The sequence below is a fragment of the Sciurus vulgaris genome (genome assembly GCF_902686455.1).
Source record: "Sciurus vulgaris genome assembly, chromosome: 8".
In the NCBI taxonomy this organism is placed as follows: domain Eukaryota; kingdom Metazoa; phylum Chordata; class Mammalia; order Rodentia; family Sciuridae; genus Sciurus; species Sciurus vulgaris.
The window spans coordinates 147,337,259-147,355,637 of record NC_136468.1 but is presented as its reverse complement, the minus strand read 5'-3'; the positions used below and the strand labels follow the sequence as shown (position 1 = coordinate 147,355,637).

The 18,379-nt window shown below is 48.1% G+C and overlaps 1 protein-coding gene across 2 annotated transcripts in view; it reads left to right on the top strand.

The window, feature by feature from the left end:
• The window catches only part of VPS37B (VPS37B subunit of ESCRT-I), a 28,578-nt gene extending 11,497 nt beyond the window's left edge, over positions 1-17,081 (top strand). The window contains exons 1-4 of one of the 2 annotated variants that reach the window (XM_079152206.1): positions 9,963-10,325; positions 13,143-13,314; positions 15,042-15,124; positions 15,997-17,081. In XM_079152206.1, the coding sequence (XP_079008332.1) occupies positions 13,170-13,314; positions 15,042-15,124; positions 15,997-16,488 (720 nt within the window). In that variant the 5' untranslated portion in view covers positions 9,963-10,325; positions 13,143-13,169 and the 3' untranslated portion in view covers positions 16,489-17,081. Of the gene's footprint in view, positions 1-9,962; positions 10,326-13,142; positions 13,315-15,041; positions 15,125-15,996 lie in introns of those variants that run through there. The other variant, XM_079152205.1, reaches the window with a different exon arrangement.
• The last annotated feature ends 1,298 nt before the right edge of the window (positions 17,082-18,379 follow it).

Below are 18,379 nucleotides of genomic sequence, written 5' to 3'. Positions count from 1 at the left end.
ACATCTTTGAAATCTGTTAAAGTGGTCAACATTTAACATTTAGGAAAATGAATAAGTCTTAACTTTTTGCCATAGTTTGAATCTTTTTTCTTAAATTTTGTTTTGTTTTGCTTTCAGTTGTAAATGGACACAATACCTTTATTTTATTTATTTGTGCGGTGCTGAGCATGGAACTCAGTGCCTCACACATGCCAGGCAAGTGCTCTACCACTGAGCTACAACTGTAACGAATTTTGAATGTCCCCCACAGGCTTGTTAAAGGCTTAGTCACCACGGTGGTACTACTACCACCCTTAAGAGATGCTGGGACCTAGTGGGCTGGGTGCAGTGGTGCACGCACGCCTGTCATCCCAGCAACTTGGGAGGCTGAGGCAGGAGGATCGCGAGTTCAAAGCCAGCCTCAGCAAGAGCGAGGCTCTAAGCTACTTAGCGAGACCCTGTCTCTAAATAAAATACAAAATAGGGCTGGGGAGCAGGCTCAGTGGTCGGGGGCCCCAGAGTTCAATCCCCGGTACCTGCCTCCCCTGCAAAAAAAGAGATGGGACCTAGTGGAACCCCAAAGGGGATTGTGGGACCCTGGCTGCCTCCCTGCTCTTTTGCTTCCTGGGCATGAGGGGAGCAGCTTTGCCCCACCAAATGCCTAAAAAGCAATGGGTCTGCCTCATTGTGAACTGGAACCTCCAAAACTGTGAGTCAAAATAAATCTTTTTCTTTATACATTGATTATATCAGGTATTTTGTTGTAGTGATAGAAAATCTAACACATACATCTAGGCAGTCCTTTTGGCTAAGATATCTGATACCCTATATCAGGTATAATTGTGTAGCTTTGTTTGTTTATTTTGATACTGGGGATTGAACCCAGGAGTGCTTTACCACTTAGCTACATGCCCAGTTCCTTTTATTTTGAGTCAGGGTCTTACTGAGTTGCTGAGGTTGGCCTTGAACTTGTATTTTCCTGCTTCAGCTTCCCAAGTCACTGGGATTACAGATGTGTGCCACTGACCCAGCATTTGTATAGCTCTTTGTTATGAAATTTAAGTAGAATATCTAGAGTAACTGATTATCCTTTGACTTATTCTTTTCTCCACCCATGGACTAGGGGGAAAAAAATCCCATTATTAGAGTAGCATTTTCTCATATTGAGAGGAAATTGCAGTCATGAGACTAAATTCTCGGTAGTTGTAAAAAATTCATGTCATCATGTTTTATTAAATGTAAGAGTAAAACTGTCAAGATATAGTCTTAATAGACATAAATCCAGCATCCATCTGACAGGCATTTTCTTATTTGCACTTAAAGACTAGTTTGAAAATACTCATACACAAATTTCTTGAAATTACAGTTGAAAGGAAATAGAGATGAGAATAACCCACTAAATTCTTAATAAACATTGAATGCCTTAGTTGTTGGTTGTGGTCAGAACACTAGTGAACATATTAGGGTTCAGACAGGCAAGGGGGAGTACATCTGTAGTCCCAGCAACTTGGGAGGCTGAGGAAGGATTGTAAATTCAAGGCCAGCCTCAGCAATTTAGTGAGACCTTTAGCAACTAAATGAGACCCTTTTTCAAAGTAAAAAGACTGGGAACGTAGCTTAGTGGTAAAGTAACCCTAGGTTTAATCCCCAGTACAAGAAAAAGAAGTAAATCAGGAATTCTGTTTTCCATAAGCTGCTGTTTTTGGAGGGGAGGGAAGGGAATGGAGAGGATTTTTTTTTTAAATTTTATTTTAAAAATTTTTATAGCTGGGGCTGGGGAAATAGCTCAGCTGGTAGAGTGCAAGGCCCTGAGTTTGATCCCCAGTACCGAAAAAAAAAAAAAAAAGTATAGTTTTGGTGGTACTGGGGATTGAACCCAGGGATGCTTTTCCACTGAGCGACCTTTCTTTAATTTTGAGACAGGGTCTCACTAAGTTGCTGAGCCTGGCCTTGAACTTGTCTCCCCCGGTTTCAGCCTCCCAAGTAGCTGGGATTTCAGGTGTGCACCAGCTCATTTGACTATAAGAAGAGGATCTTGATTTTTAAATTACAGTAGAAGCTATTAATTGACCTCCTTCCACTTCACTAAGTGTTCCAGTAATTTCATGCTTCATGCCCTTCATTAAAAGTAGTGACTGGTCTGTCCCCCACCCCTCCCGTCAAGGTGAGGTGGCTGGGCGTTTCTGCTCCCACACTGGAATTGTATGCTTCCTTGGGGGCCAGGTGTGTTTGCTCTCAGACCTCTTCCTTCTGGTTTTATTTGTTTACTAATTATGTGATTTCAGTAAAAACTCTGGCACCTGATGAATAATGAATAAGAAGAAAAAGTATGAAAACTGTGAACCAAGTGCTTTAGAAAGAGTTAATATAAAGGGTTTCACCAGAAAAAAACTCACTGGTGAATTAAATGTGGAGTAGATTGAGGAAAAATTGAAGAATTCCTGGATTCCGTTTTCCCGTTGCTTGAGGGGTGTCTGACTTCTCAATTTTTATGAAAGGTTGTGGTCTACGTGAGAAAGAAAACTAGTGGACTCAACTCGGTCAAGTGTGGTGGTCCACGCCTGTAGTCCCAGTGACTTGGGAGGCTGAGGCAGGAGGATTGTGAGTACAAAGCCAACCTTAACAATTTAGGGAGACCCTTTTTCAAAAATTAAAAAGACTGGAGATGTAGTGCAGTGATAAAGTGCCCTTGGGTTCAATCTCAGTACCACCACAAAAAAAAAGGCATATGTATATCTTTAAAATGTTTATTTAGCATGCGTGTGCTTTTACCAAACTGCTTGGTTAACTGGTTCTGAGTTCTGTGTGGTGGAGGATTCCCAGGTTCAACTGCTGAGATTGTCTTTAAGTCTAGGGTGGAGCTAAGTGTGACAACTCCCTGCTTTTGGGAGACAAGGGACAAAGGCAGTTGGCATTGTGATCAGTGTGGGAGGCCCATCCTGTCTTCTGATCCTCACTCCTCTCCCCTCCCCGCGCCCCCCCCCCCCCAGTTGTTATATGGCCAGTGATTCTAGTAAAGTAACATTTTGTAGCATGTGCAAGTCTCAGAACTATTCACACCTGTTGTTATATTTCCTTGTTATTCACGCCATTATCCAAATAAGAAGTCTAAGAAGTAGGAAGAACTTGTTTTTTCTCTGAATATTAGGAAATAAGTCTTCTAGGAATAAAACAAACCCCTAGTATGTTGTGCCTGTCAAATGTAGAAAACTGCCAAATTGTGTGATACTTTATTTCTTCTTTAGGACTGGTCCATTTACTTATTTATTTATTATTATTATTACTGTCATCATCATTTGTTGTGATGGGGATTGAACCCAGGTCCTTGTGCATGCGAGGCAAGCACTCCATTTATTTTTGAGCCTAGCTTTTTGCAATTCTGTGGTCACTTGCATTAAGTGAATAACATACTGATTTTTAGACGCAAGCCACCTTTATATGGAAAGGATTGAGTTTGGATCCCATTGCCTGCTACTTTGAGAGGAAAGCAAATTTCATTTCAATAAGGTTTTTTTTTTTAATTTTTTTTAGTTGTAGACAGACACAATATATTTATTTTGTATGTGGTGCTGAGGATCGAACCTAGGCCCTCACACATGCGAGGCAAGCGCTCTACCACTGAGCTACAGCCTCAGCGCTCGACAGGATTTTGACATTTTTAATAAAAAATAAGATATCTGTATTAATTTGATGATTGGAAGTAACATGTTCTGTTTGTTGAGTGCGTTGTTTTGGTGGAACTTTTGATAAGCAGCCAATAAATTTCCTTCCTGAGTAGGCTGTAGCCTTGGAGATGGTTTCACACAGCCCCCGGGGATAGTTGTATTTTAGGACAGTTTCATAATGTTCTGTGACTCTTTAGCTATATTTTCACATCTTCAATTTTGTCATCAGGTTAAAACAGTCCCAACTCTGCAGCTTTTTTTCCCTTCGGTAGAACTGAAGGAACCAAGGGTCGTTAGGTTGTGTTTGTAGTACGCCTCTGGGATATTGTGGGCTTGGATAACAGGGTTCATCTGGAAACCAGAAGTCAGCGGGAGAGGGTGGTGGGTGATGTTGACAAAGTATTTCTGAATGGAAATGAAGTTGGACTTTCTAAAAACCTAACTTTTTTTTTTTTTTTTTTTGATGCTGGGGGATTTGAACGGAGGGCCTCATGCATGCCAGGCAAGCACTTTACCACCGAGCCACATCCCCAGCCCCGTAACCTAACCTTTAATGTAAAGCCCAAACTCAAATTGCCTGTGACTTTGGCAGACTTTACTTAAAATTAATTGGTGAGATAAGTCAAATGTACTACAATAAAAGAAAACGCAATTAACATTGCTGACTTTATCACCTAATCTATAAACCTGTTGTATTTAAGGTCGTAATACAATCTGAACTCTTTTACTACGGAAAGGTTCGAGAGCTAAGATTTATTTCTTTTTCATCTTTGTGTTATAGAAAACTTAATTTTACCTGGAGAGGAAAAAGTTCAAAATTAGAACAGATTTCCCACCAAGAGTAACCAGCATTGCTTTGAGAAGGGCCAGGCCAGCATAACAGTGGATGAGCCTGAGACAGTGGGTGTCCTGGAGAGCAGGAGAGAGTGACATCAACCTCAGAGCTGGCTGCCAGGGCCTGCGTGGGCCTCGATGGCAGTTCGAGCATCAGAGTGGCGACTGCAGCTGGTTGAAACACATTGAGAGATTCAGATAACTTTGGGTCATTTGGACAAACGATCAAAAATGACCAAGCTTATTGGTCATTTGGGGGGGTTGCTTAGGCACTAACTTAATCTTCCAAAAGTTGGTTCTTAAAAAAGAAGAAGAGAGGAAGAAGAAAGAACTTTTTTTTTTTGTTTTTTGTTTTTTAAGTCAGGTCTGGGCTTGTGGCTCAGTGGCAGCATGCTTGCCTCGCATGTGCAAGGCCCTGGGTTTGATCCCCAACCCTAGGGACATTGTGGGAAGAAATGGGGAAAAGTGGGCCGATAGAACAAAGATTGACTGGTTTTGCTGATTGATGACCCCAGGGAAAAGTTACCCATGGTTTCATCATCTCGCTTTCTCTACTTTTTGCTTTGTGTTTGATAATGTCCTTAATATAAAGTTAATTAAGAGATGTAAGTAGGAATGAACATAGATGATAGACGATAGTGAACGAGTGAGTCTCCATTAGGGTCTACAGCAGAATCATGTAGAAGATACACTTGGAAGCAGCATATCCAGATGGTGTCATAGCAGGTCACTTGACTTCCATGAAATCACATCTCCTTCCTCCTGGGTGAAGATTCAGACAGATTTGCCTCCCTTTCATGAGAGGATGTAGTGGAGATAATAACAGGAGAAGGCGGCACAAGGCAGTGGGTGTTGGCATAGACTGAAACGTGGAAGACGCTAGCTGGCGAGCACCTGTGAGCCTGCAGCTAGGAGGCTGCAGAAGGCGGATCACAAGTTTGAGGCCAGCCTGGGCGACGTAGGCCTCTCCAGAAAGAGTAAAAAGCTGTGGACGCAGCTCTGTGGTGGAGCGCCGCCGGGTTCAGCCCCCAGTACTTAACAAAAAGAAGTGGAAGATGCTGAAGTGAAGAGTAAAGATTCCAGATCTCCATCAGTAACTTCTTAATTTAATAAATCTTTAAAATCAGACCAACGTTCGTTTTCTTCCCTTTGCTCTTGCACTCTTGCCTCATTTGAAAAGCACGTGCAGCCTGTGTGCACCTGTGTGCAGGGCTGTACTCTGCATAGCTAGATGAGTGGCCTGCCCGGACTAGGCTGTGGACAACCCACAGAGCCTTGTGCATGCCATGATCTTGACCTTGAGGTCCTGGAGGGCCAGACTGATCTCTAATCATTGGCTACTCAGAGCCTGGCATTTGGGGGTGCTTCCTAAGTATTTCTTGAATGAACGGAGCCGCCATTTACTGTGTTGGAGCACATTATTGTGGCCGTGGTGAGCTGTAGTCAGGGTACAAAAATTCTGTGGTGACTTGAAGACTACCCTGCTAACAGTGCTTCCATACTGCTGAGCTTTCCAAGTTCAAGGGGGCTGAAGCTCAGCTGCAGAGAAGGGAATTTCGCGAAGCCTCTGCGCCTGCGGTTTCCCCAGGGCTGCTGCCTGTCTAGTTGTTGAGCAGTTGTTTTCATAGCCCCATTTCCCCTGTATGTGTCTCTGCCAGATTGTTGTCGCTCCTGTGGCACCTTGGAGTTCAGGTGGCTTCCCAGTCAGCAGCTGTGTTTAGTGATGGTAAGCATTAACCTGTGATGTTACTGTTTAAAAATCTGTGATATTCACTTAACAAAGCTAATGCTCAGAAGAGCTGAGCAAGATCCTAACAAAAACAGACAGTGGCTTGAGGCCCCCGCTATCAAGATTCTTCATGAAGAAACAGCGTTTTAGTGATGTGCCTCTGCTGGTCTGGGCACTGTGCTCGTTCTAGGACCAGGGGCAGGAACAAGGCACAGCTCTGCTCTTAAGGGGCTTAATGTCTTCATCAAAAAGGTAGATGTGAGCATAAATATCGCTTTACCTCTTTGGGAAAATAACTCTAGAACTCTTAAGTGAATCAGTCAGGCTTCTGACAAGACATAGGCACCTTCAGCTTGTGAGATTTGATTTTTTTTTTTCTTCCTTTTCCCCTCCCTACCTCTTTCCCTCCCTCCCTCTCTTGCTCTTTCCCTCCTGAATTGAACCACTGAGCTGTGTCTCACTAAATTGCTGAGGCTGGCCTTGAACTTGTGATCCTCTTGTCTCAGCCACCAGAGTTGCTGGGATTACAGGCCTGCGCCACCACACCTGACTGGGGATTTCATTCTTTTTTTGCAGGGGGATGGTACCAGGGTTCGAACTCAGGGGCCCTCGACCACTGAGCCACACCCCCAGCCCTATTTTGTATTTTATTTAGAGACAGGGGCTCACTGAGTTACTTAGTGCCTCGCTTTTGCTGAGGTTGGCTCTGAATTCACAGTCCTCCTGCCTCAGTCTCCCAGGTCACTGGGATGACAGGCATGGCCACCATGCCTGGTGGGATCTGATTCACAATGGAGGAATTCCTTACAGGGAGAGAATGGGAGACTCCAAGGGCTGGGACAGGACTGGCAATAGTTGTGTCTTCCTCCAGCCAAGGGACTGGACCAAGAGAGGGAGAGAGGGGCTCACCTGCCTGTTGGCCACATGGGGAGGGGACTTAGGAAATACTTCCACCCCCATTGCCACCATTTTACTCTCCTTCCACCCTTAGTTTCCACTGCAGAACCCAACCAGAGCCAGGGGCGAGTGGCCTGTTGAGGTGGTCGGTGTAGGTCAGTCAGTTGGCCTCAGGTACAGAGCAAGGTAGGGAGTGGATCTCAAGGCCAGATGGAAGATTCCATCACTGGACTCGATTTCTGCGGCTGCTCTAACTAATGGCCACAGACGTTGTGGCTTGCGCCCACAGGAATGTGGGGCTGGGGAGGTGGCCCAGTGCAAGCTGCTTCCTAGCCCCATCGATGTGCGAGGCTCTGGGCTCAGTTCCGGCCACCACAAGCACAAACCTGGAGTGTACTCTGTCATGGTTCTGGAGGCCAGAAATCTGACATCAAGGTGCCCATGACCCCCTGGAGGTTCTGGGGGAGAATCCATTCCTTGCCTCTTTGGCTTCTGGTGGATGCTGGCTTACTTGGCTTATGACCACATGTCTCCAGTCTCCATGTGGATTGTTTATCAACCAAGGAGGGCCTCAGCGGGCACCCAGTGGTAAGTGTCTAGCATCGTGTGGGGTGGCGGGCTAGGAGAAGTTCAGAGACAACGTGCAGCTGTTATCAGGGCCTTGGGCAGGGTGGCGTTTGCAGCAGAGATTTGGGCAGGAGAGCCATCTGGGCTGAGCGGCTAGGGTGAGCAGAGAGCTGCGGGGAGGAGTGCCGTATCTGTCAGGCGTGGCGCTTCTGCTTGTCTGACAAAATGTTTGCTTGTTAAATAAAATGAGTGTGGTTGTTCACTTTGTGTAAATACTAGGCCTCTGAGAATGGCGGTAGGTGACCAGGCCTACCTCCGTTTTCACCATTTCACCATGAGTAAACTGTCTCATGTCCCAGGTGCTCCCTGGATTTTGAGCATTTAACAGACTTCCAGTACTATTAGGAATTACCATTCATTTGTTTAAATGTGCTAATCTAATTCAATAATGTCCTTTATTTTGCTGTGATGAGGATTTTATTGTAGTGTTGAGGGGTAGTCAGGGACTGCCCCGAGTATTCTTCCGTGAAGAAGAGTTAGCTTGGAAACGCGGACAGATTTGTCTGCCTTGTGTTTAGGAAGGCGGTTATAATTATAGACAAAGGAGCCAGACTCCGGCCGGCTCAGGTCAGACTATCACATTGTAGAAGCAGCTGGTTTGGAAATCGTCCACTGGAAACCCAAACCCTTGACCTGCCCTGCCCAGCAGAGCCACAGGCAGGCAGTCTCCCGTCCGTCCCTGTGTCCTAGCAGCAGAGGGAAGTTCACACCCGTTTTCTTACTGAGTTAATTTTCTCCCGTGCTCCCTCAACCAGAATGCAAACCAACAGCATGTACATTTGAAAGGGACCGTGTGCTACCGATGCGTGAATGGATGCATCCCAAGAGGCAAAGGTATCTCTACATTTTTGCCCTGGACAAGTATTTTTTGGGTATCAGGGATTGAACCCAGGGGCACTCAAACACAGAGCCACATCTCCAACCCTTTTTTATTTTGAGACAGGGTATTTTTTTTTTTTTTTTCATTTTTGGAACAACAGCGATTTTTTTTGTTGTTTGGGGGGGGGGCTACTGGCGATTGAACTCAGGGATACTCAACCACTGAGCCTCGTCCCCAGCCCTGTTTTGTACTTTAAATATATTTAGCATTTCGCTTTTGCTGAGGCTGGCTTGGAACCTGCAATCCTCCTGCCTCAACCTCCCAAGCCCCTGGGATTATAAGTGTGCACCACCACACCTGGCCAAAGGCACTTAATTTCTTTTAGAACATTTACCTTTCTGATTGTATCAGATTTTTTTAAATATAAGAAAATGACTTTTTTCTATAAAATTCTATGATTATTGTCATGACTCAAACTTTATGATAGTTAAAAGTAGAGAAAAGTGGAAAAAATTCTATTCTGGGATCCCTGTATTAACGGTGGGTGAATGTCCTCAGACAGCAGAAATAGCTTTATGCAAATGGGTCCTAATTTCAAGTGCTATTATGCATCTCGTTTTTCTTTAGAAGCAAAAAGGAAACTGAAGTTAAACTGGATGCATTTATAAAAATGTTTCTTTACCACAGATAAATTATTATTTCCTGAAAAGATTTCTTTATGGTTAAGAAAAGGGATCATGAGAAAGATCAAGAGGTTAGTTAGCACGGCTGTTTTCAGTTTCATGTGTGTTGGCGCCTACCACGACGCCAAGGATGTCAGGCAAGTTGCCTTATTCTTTAGTGGGATGTTCCTAAGTTACCGTGGCCCTCTCTGCAGATCGGTGGTGCAGGTTGGGTATGGGCACAGGGCAGCCTTGGTCTGAGGGGGTGGAAATCAGGCTGCCGGTTGCGCCTTGCTGAGTGGTGTGTATCCCTGGTTCTCGGGGGGGGATGCCGGTCTCGTCCTGGCCAGCTTGCCTTTGCAGATGAACAAAAGGGGGAGTTTTCCATTCTCCTCAGCTGAAACAAAGGAAGCGAGTACTGAGGGGACAGTCCTGGACTCCACGCAGCATCGCGGGCATGTTCTGGGCCTGTTCGCGTGCTCTGGAGAAGCGCTGCACCCCCTCAGCGCCTACAGCCTGGCCCTGGCCCTCTGCTGCTGTCCACCTGGAGGGTGCGCTGAGTGTGTTGCCAGGTTGGCCTGTATGAAAATATCTAAGTGCCCAAAGGATGTGACAGATTGGTCCAGGGTAGCAGTCACCTCGAGTTCTGTTTGGTCCCTTGCTGGCTGGTGCCTTTGACTTTGTGTGTCCTGTTCATATGAATTAATTGCCTTTTGCTTACAGCGGGTGTTTGTGTTCCTCTCTTACAGGACTTTCTAATATGCAGAGCAGGTGATTTGGACTTGACTTCTATTCTATGGGAATAGGTTTTTTTTTTTTTTTTTTTTTAATGCATTTTGCAGTGAAACCCAAGCAAGGTTTTTCAGCCTAGCTGTGTGTTGGAATCACCTGGAATTTATTTATTTATTTTGATATTGAAGAGCTTGAGCGTTGCTGTCTTTCCAGGGGACTCTCCCAGGGAGATCAGCACTTACTGTGCTGCCCTTTCTTGGGACTTTGAGGGAAATTCAGCTTTTGGAATTATTCTTAAGAGAGACCAGCTGCCTCCCAACGTAGACTCATCCTCAAGTGACCTTATTAGGGGAGCTCATCTATTGCAAGAAGGATTTGAGGTGCTTATTCCTTGACAAACACAGCTCATGTTTTTTTCTTTTTTCCTGTTTTTTTGCAGTACTGGGGATGGAACCCAGGGCCTTGTGTATGTCAAGCAAGCACTCTTTCACTGAGCTCCATCCCCAGCCCCTGCCTTTTCTTACTCTGTGTTTTGTTTTCTACCTTCTTTGACTAGACTGTACTAAATGACTTTTGGCTGTTTTGGCTGGAGTGGGCTTGACTCATTCAGCAGATCTTTACTGAGTGGTCACTACGTGCTGGATGATCCACCATGCCAAATACGACAGATATGCAGCTTGTGTTCCAAAGGGAGAGACAGATAGCAAGGAAACGAATTTGAGTCGCACTGATGAAATAAATAAGTGTTGTAACCAAGTGTGGCTGCTGCTTCAGATAGGATGACCAGGGAGTTCTCTGAGAGGATGAACTTGAAGGGAGAGTAGACCTGAGTGCCAGAGACTTGTTTGCCAAGTCCCGGGCTGATGTGTTCAGCTCTATACAGGCATGTTCCTGCTTCTCTGGATTCTCTGTGCCTAACTTAGAGCCAGACAGATGGTAGTTGCTCAGTTAATATTTATTGAACAAAGAATTGATTGAAGTCAGAATGATAAAGTGCATAGAGCAGCAGGTCTTGGGGCAGGAGCCCATGTCCTGGTCCTGACTTTGTCCATGAGGTGAGACCATTAGGAGGGAAAGATCTCAGCAGCAGTTAAATTTATTAATAATTAAACTTGGGAGGATCATAGATTTGAATGTATCTATAAGAAACAGTACTGAGACCCTGTGTCCCCTTTGCCTCATTTATACCCCAGTGGTGGAATTGGGTGAAATTCTAGTGAATTCTTGCAGCCAGGGTATCAACCCTGATCCCACCAGGGCACATACAGAACATAGAGAACATTTCCATCACCATGAGGATCAAACCCACCCACCCCACTAATCTGCGTTCCATTTACATGATTGTGTTTTTTCAAGAATTCCACACACACAGAATCATGGAACATGTGGCCTTTTGGATTAGCTCCATGTTTTTGCTCCAGGTAATTCCCTGTAGCTTTTCCGTAGTTTGTTCTTTTGTTTATTGCTGAGTACTGTTCCATGGTATGACTATATCAGCACAGTTTATTTGACCGTTCACCTGGTGAAAGACACCTAAAACCTGCTTCAAGATTTAGCCTATTACCAAGTCTTCGAGAGCATTCATGTGCAGGTTTTTGTATGTAAACTTTCATTTTTCTGGGATGAATTCCCAGGAGTATAATTTCTGGGTCAAATGGCAGTTAACATGTTTAGTTACATATGCATAAAAGTCCAACGGTTTTCCAGAGTGACTGTACAATGGTCTAGTTTTGTTTGTTCTTTCAAAAGACTTAACAATTGAAGGAAAGACTTCCCTGCAGACCTTGGTACTTAAAGACCACTGCACAAAGAGCACACTGCTCCCGGGGATGTGGAAGGAGGGGGCTGGGGTGGGAGCCCCACCTGCCTCCGGGTCTTTCCACCTCTCAGACCACCTTTGCTTGCTAAAGCAGCAAAGCAAGTTGAGAATGTTGCTGCTGTGCTCATCTCGGAGAACCAGTTCCCCGTTCCTACAGTGTTGAGCTGGAGGGTTAACTCTCCATCGTGAGCGCAGTCCTTTCAGTTCTAAGCTGATTTTTAACGACCCTCGGGCCTGGCTTGTGTGCGTCTGGAGAGGCAGAGTATCTGCCCACTGGTTAGGGATCTCCCGATTGAGCCATTGCTTTTTTTCCTTCTTCTTCCTCCCTTGTTCTGGTGGCTTGCTGACTCTCTGTACTGGGTGTGTGTCTGTGCATCTGCCTGCCTGCCTGTCTGTCTCCTGGGAGCTATGCAAGAGCAATAAATGGGTGTGGCGGGAGGTCGGGGGAGTGGAAGAAGCTGTGTCCAGAAGCCGCAGGAGGAAGGCAGTGGTAGTGGACATAGACCGGGTGGGTGGGAGAGAGTGTCAAGGGGTGAGACGACGAGGTGTGGTTGAGGTGGCTCCGTGAGGACAAACACGACGCGGCCTGGGCGAGGCAGCGCTTGCCCTTGAGGCTTCAGATGCAGGAGCGAGGTGGCTGTGGGCAGGCCGGGTGGAGGAAGCGGATCATGGGGCAGCCAAGAGAACAGCAGTAAGGATTTTTGCCTTAAGCATGGATCTCAGTTTTGACCTTCCTTTCCTCAGACTTCGCATTCCACCTCTCACCCTGGAGGCCGCCTTTACCAACCAGGTAGCCTGTCCTCCTCATTTGAAAGGACTGCAGGGAACCCTTGTTGGATGACACAAGTCCTCCCCACTTGCAGGGGTCATCTTGGCTGATGGGGAAAGATGACGAAGTGGGTTCCAGTAAACTCGGTTCATTCTGTGGCTGGCTCGGCTGGCCTCAGCCTGATGGGGAAGCCGCATTGACATTAGCCAGCGAGTTTCCCTGTGATAAAAGCGGTCCTTCCTCTTGAGCAGCTGAAACCTGTTTCAAACGAATCTGGCCCTGTGTTGTTCCAGCTGTTTACTTTTGGGAGCACAGTGGTCCTAAGGAATCAAGTCTCAGCATGTCATCGAGGTGAGAGCTCTGCTGGGAGTCTCAGGACAAAGCCTCCTGGAATATACTGGAAAGGAAGCTGGCCTCACTTTTTAGAACAGGGAACAGCATCCAAATGACATCCCTCTGGTTAGTGAGACTTGAATCTGGGCCGGCAGCACCTGCCCAGCGGCTCAGACCAGCAAGGAAGGACAGGCCCCTGGGTGTGGGCACAGGGCCCTTGGGACTTGCCATGAACTAATGCGCTGTGGCTCTCAACATCTTGCATGTTTCTTACAGACGCAGACACTTCAGCTTAACAAAGAAATGACGCTTGCCAGCAACCGGAGCCTGGCAGAGGGAAACCTTTTGTATCAGCCCCAACTGGACACTCGGAAAGCACACTTGACCCAGAAATACCAGGAACTCCAGGTTCTCTTTGAAGCCTATCAGATAAAGAAGACCAAATTAGGTAATTTTTCTCAGGGTGAACTTTTGGGAATAAAGAGTTGAGGGAAGGATACATTTTTAAGTTGTTGCCCTATTAGGAAAGATATTATGAAAAAATATCAGATTAAAGCAGTGACCCTGCTGCAGCAAAGCAATAGTTTATATATAAAATGTTGTTGCCAGGCCAGGCACAGTAGTGCACCGCGGCCCCAGTGACTCTGGAGGCTGAGGCAGGATTGCAAGTTCAAGGCCAGTCTGGACAGTTAAACAAGTCACTGTCTCAAAAAGAAAAGGAGAGGAACAAAAGGGGAGGTGGGGGTGCTGGGGCTGGTATGTAGCTTAGTGGTACAGCACCCCTGGCTTCAGTCCCCAGTATTGCAAAAAATAAAAATTGCATTGCCAATTTAGAAGAAACTTACTACTTTTTAAATTGAAGATTCCAGCTTGGTGCAGTGCTTTATGCCTGAAATCTCAGTGATTCAGAGGCTGAGGCAGGGGGATTGCAAATTTCAGGCCAGCCTCAGCATTGAGACCCTGTCTTGAAAGAAAAACTAAAAAGGCCTGGGGATTAGCAATCAAGATTACACTTCTCCAAATAGCATAGAAAAAAGGCAGTTTTCTGAATTATTCTGAACATTTTACTGTATATTTGACTTTCAAAGAAGGTGAAAAGTATTATTTTAATGTCACACTAATTTGCAGTCAAAACAAAGAGGCATAGGAATCGAATGTTACTGAGAGTCCAGAGTGCTTTTGAGAGCTTTCAGGGGGACATTGAGGTTAAATTGCATTAAAAATCATCCTCTTCAGTGAGATTTACAGTGATGTCTGGTGTGTTTATTATAAGAGGTAAAAATTTACTCTTACACACCCACCCTGAGTGGAGAAAAGGAAGGACCGGCAGTGCCAAGTACTGGTGAGGATGTGAACTCAGGCACAGGAGAGTGAGTTGGTAAAGCCACCTTTGAGGAGTCGTTTGCCGGCCTTCTGAGATTTACTGTGCACACCCTGATACCTCTCCCCCGCTCCTGGGGACATACCTAACAAGTGGATGTTCATGTCTTTCAGAAGATAAGTTTAAAAAGCGTATCGTAGTTTTATTTATAATTTCTAAATTTGGAGGCGGTCTTAAGGCCCATCTGCAGAGTGACGGGTAAGTTGTGATGTTGACACCGTGGATGCCACATGTCACTGAGAAGAGCGGTCGGTGAGGAGTGCAAAGCCTTGATCGCGACAGTACTGAGTAGGAGAAGCCAACACAGGGCAGATGACTGACTCCAGAGCCGGGCAGAACTGACCTGTGGTGGTGGAGGTCGGTGTCCAGGACATGGCTGGGCATGGGCACCAGGGAGCCCTTTGGAAACGCCTGACAGGTTTACACATATGTAAGAATTTGAGTCCTGCTCTTGAGGTGTGTGTGCTTCGTCAGTTATCACTCAGAAACGGGGAACAAAAACTGTATGATTACCGCGTTACCATTGTGTGTTCAAAACAGCCTGCTCTGTGGGACACATGGGGATACTGGGTGTCCTGTTGTGTGATATGCTGGCCCTTAGTCGGCCACGTGGACGCTTGTTTTGGGCTTTGTTCTTCTGGCGGAGTTAAGGCCTTTACTTGAGCTTCCTGGAAAAATCAGTTCTGGGTGGGCGAGATTCTTCCGTTGCCTTCCAGCAAAGATTCCGACAGGGAAGCGGGGTTGCATCTGGGTGGGGCTGCCCTTTACCACATCACGTCTCTCACTTCTTCCAGATAAACAGTCTAACAGTGCTTCCCTGGAGACCCTGTTAGCACTTCTCCAAGCAGAAGGGGCCAAGATTGAGGAAGACACTGAGGTAAGGCCAAGCACCTTGGCAGAATGCCCTGGGGTACGCTTCCAGGGTCTGGGGTCGCTCTGGGCAGCAGCAAGTCTGCTTTCTCAGGGACAGTGAGCCCCACCCTTGTGGGCAGGAGGTTGTACAAGTAGGCATCATGGTCCAGACAAGTGCCAGACAGGGGCCCAGGGACCCCCAGGGCAGTGAAATGCAGGTCCAAGCCAGGTATGCAGTCTCCCTGAATCAGCACTGATGTCCCGGGTGCCAGCAGCCGCCCGCTGTGCTGTAGGTCAGCTGGCAGCTGCACAGCCTTTTGGATGTGGCCAGATGAATCCCAGGCTTGAGCCTGACCAGGGAATGAGGAAGTGTGTCTGGACTGAATGTTGTGCATGTGAGCAAGTCAGGGCTGGCAGCGTGTAGCCAGGTCAGTCTCCGTTGGTCTGATGAACCCGTAGGCTTTGGCGAGGCCCTGATGGACACGAGCATGTTTCTCTCCTGCTAACCCTGCCCAGAAGTCGGCCTGTCAGGGTGCAGCCACGTGGGGGCCAGGAGGAGCTGGGTTCCAGCTGACTTAGCTAGAGAAAGCTGAGGCAGGGCAGTGGTCCCCTCTCTGGCCAGGCAACCCAGCAATGGGGGCTGCCCCTTCATTGCCAGACTGGGTCCTGCCAGGCCTGCTACCTGTTGGCGCTTGTGGCGTGGGAAGGTGGGGCCTGCAGCAGAACCCCAGTTTCACCTCCCCAGTGGCTGCTCTTGCCAGGGCTCACCCCCCGGGGCCTCATTGCCGAACAGGGGCAGAGCACAGGCACCTCAGGAGTGGCTGAGCCCTGAGCTGCGAGGGGCGTTCTTCCTAATAGCCTGCCTACCTGTAACCAGGTCTTTTCTGCCTCTTCCAGAACATGGCAGAGAAGTTTCTGGATGGAGAGCTTCCTCTCGATGCCTTCATTGACGTCTACCAGAGCAAGCGGAAATTAGCCCACATGCGACGAGTGAAGGTCGAGAAGCTGCAGGAGCTGGTGCTGAAGGGGCAGAGACTCCCACAGGCCGCGGCCCCACTGCCGCCCAGGGTTCCTGAGCCTGTGCCTGCTGCCCCTCTGCCCTACCCCGTCCTGGAGGCCAGCGGGCCCCCCTCTGTTGTGCCTCGGCGCATCCCTCCACCCCCGCCTCCAGTGCCTGCTGGACGCTTAGCCAACCCATTTACTGCTGCCGTGGGCTCAGGACAGGCCATTCCATACCCAGGATTACAGTGCCCACCCCTACCCCCTCGGGTGGGCCTCCCTCCTCAGCAAGGATTCTCTGCACAATTTGTGTCGCCGTACCCGCCAGCTCTCCCCCAGAGACCCCCTCCTCGGCTGCCTCCGCACCAGCCAGGCTTCATCCTCCAGTGAGCACCAGCGCCGGTCCTTCCGGGAGACGCCCTCTGCCTGCCTTGCCAGGTTCTGCACATAGAGGCTCCGAGGTCTGACTGCTGGCCGAGGGCCTGGGTACCCTGAGCAGTGTGCCCCATCTTTTTTAGAACTGTAGGTCAGTGGTGTAGAAGTAGAGACCCAGGTTTTGTGCACCGAGGCAGTGCGTGTCCCGCCGGAGCCAGGCACGCCCGTGCGTCATGCCATGTGCATTCTGGGTGTGATTTCTGAGTACCGTAGTGTTGACGAACTCATGAATTTGGAAGAAAAAGCCTCTCCCCAACTCCCATTTAAAATCTTGGTCCCGATACGCAGCCCTATTTAATACGCATGGCTAAACATATCTGTGTTATTTTAAAAGACAGTGCTGTGTGTGTTGGTCCACCAGCTGCTGTGGCCCTGGTCGAAGGTGGGCCTGTGTCAGCCAGCCTAGACGTCGTGCCCATGGCCGGCCACGAGTTCCAGGCCACTGTCTGGGACAGTCGTCACCACCCCTCCTCCCCGAAACCTGGCTGCTTCTCCTGCTTCCCAGCCATGGGCGGTGTTTGCACTTGGCTCGCTCCTGTTCAGGAGGCCCGGCGCATTGTGGCCCTGGGTGTGAACAGTGTCAGCTGGACTTTGCGCAGCACAGCGACCCCAGCTCCTCCTCCCTTTGCCTGGAGCCAGGCCCTGAAGGTTTCTGTGAAGAAATACTCCCCAGTATTTTTACTACATGTGTAATTTTCCTGTTTTATATTGGGAAGGAACTTTTTTGACACACAAGATATTCAGGGAAACTTCTAAAAATGCAAATATTGTTTTGAATAGATCAAAATGCAATTTCTTTTTGTGCAAACAGTACACGGTTACACCTACAGGTGCCCGTACTGTGCCTTAGCTTCTCCTGGTGCCAGGCCTCAGGTGCCTGCAAGGGTGCCAACCATGGCTGCCCTGTGGGCCCACAGGCCAGGCGGGGCCCCCAGCAGCCCTGCATTCCTGTAAGGGCTTGTCCAAGTTCATTGCTTTGTGACAGGTGGGGGAAAAGTCTGGCCACCGTCAACCAGGATACTCTCAGCCAGTATTTTCTGCTTCTGGCTGGCAGGCAGCTGGGTCTCGAGGCAGCTGGGCCCAGGGCCTGTTGGTGCTGCAGGTGCTGGGCAGGGGCACAGGAGCGATTTGGAGAACACTCCCTCCCATTGGATTGGCAGCACACACCCTCTCTTCCTTCCTCTCTGGGATCTTGTCTACAGGTGCCACGTTTGCAGAATTCCCAGGGCCCAGCTGGGGAGGGATAGCAGCTCATGTGTTCACGAAGAGACCTGTGTGCTCACTGGAACTTACAGCCCCACCCTTAGCCTGTCGCCTATGGCAGGCAGCCAGGGCCTGACCTGGTGCCGTGGGCCAGAGCAAGGCTACCAGCCTTTGTCCTCAGTTACCATATTTTCCTCCTGGACTTGAACTCTACTGTATTGTAACTGTCCTGTCAAGAAACAGAGTTGTACAGGATGATTCACTCCTATGCCGGTCAGGAGGGCTCGCCATGTTCTGTGACTCGGTGAGTGCCGCCGTCTTCCCCTGGATACCTCTGCTGCAGCCCCGTTGGGAATGCCCACACCTGGCTGCGGGCTCCAGCCAGAGGGGCGCTCTGTGTGGGTGTTGTGAAGGGCTGCCAGGCTGGCCTCGCCATTGCTGTCCAGGGCCTCGTCGGGCACTGGTTGTAAAGTCGTAGACCCTTTTAATAAATGGAGAATTATTAGTCATAGTCCTGTCACTTCCTCACCTGGGGATGCCTGTGAAGTGTCTGGTTCCAGCGCATCAGTGATCAGCGTCCTGCAGGGATGCTGGCTGAGCCACTGTTGCTGGAGTTGAAAACAAGTCATGGCAGATGGAAGGT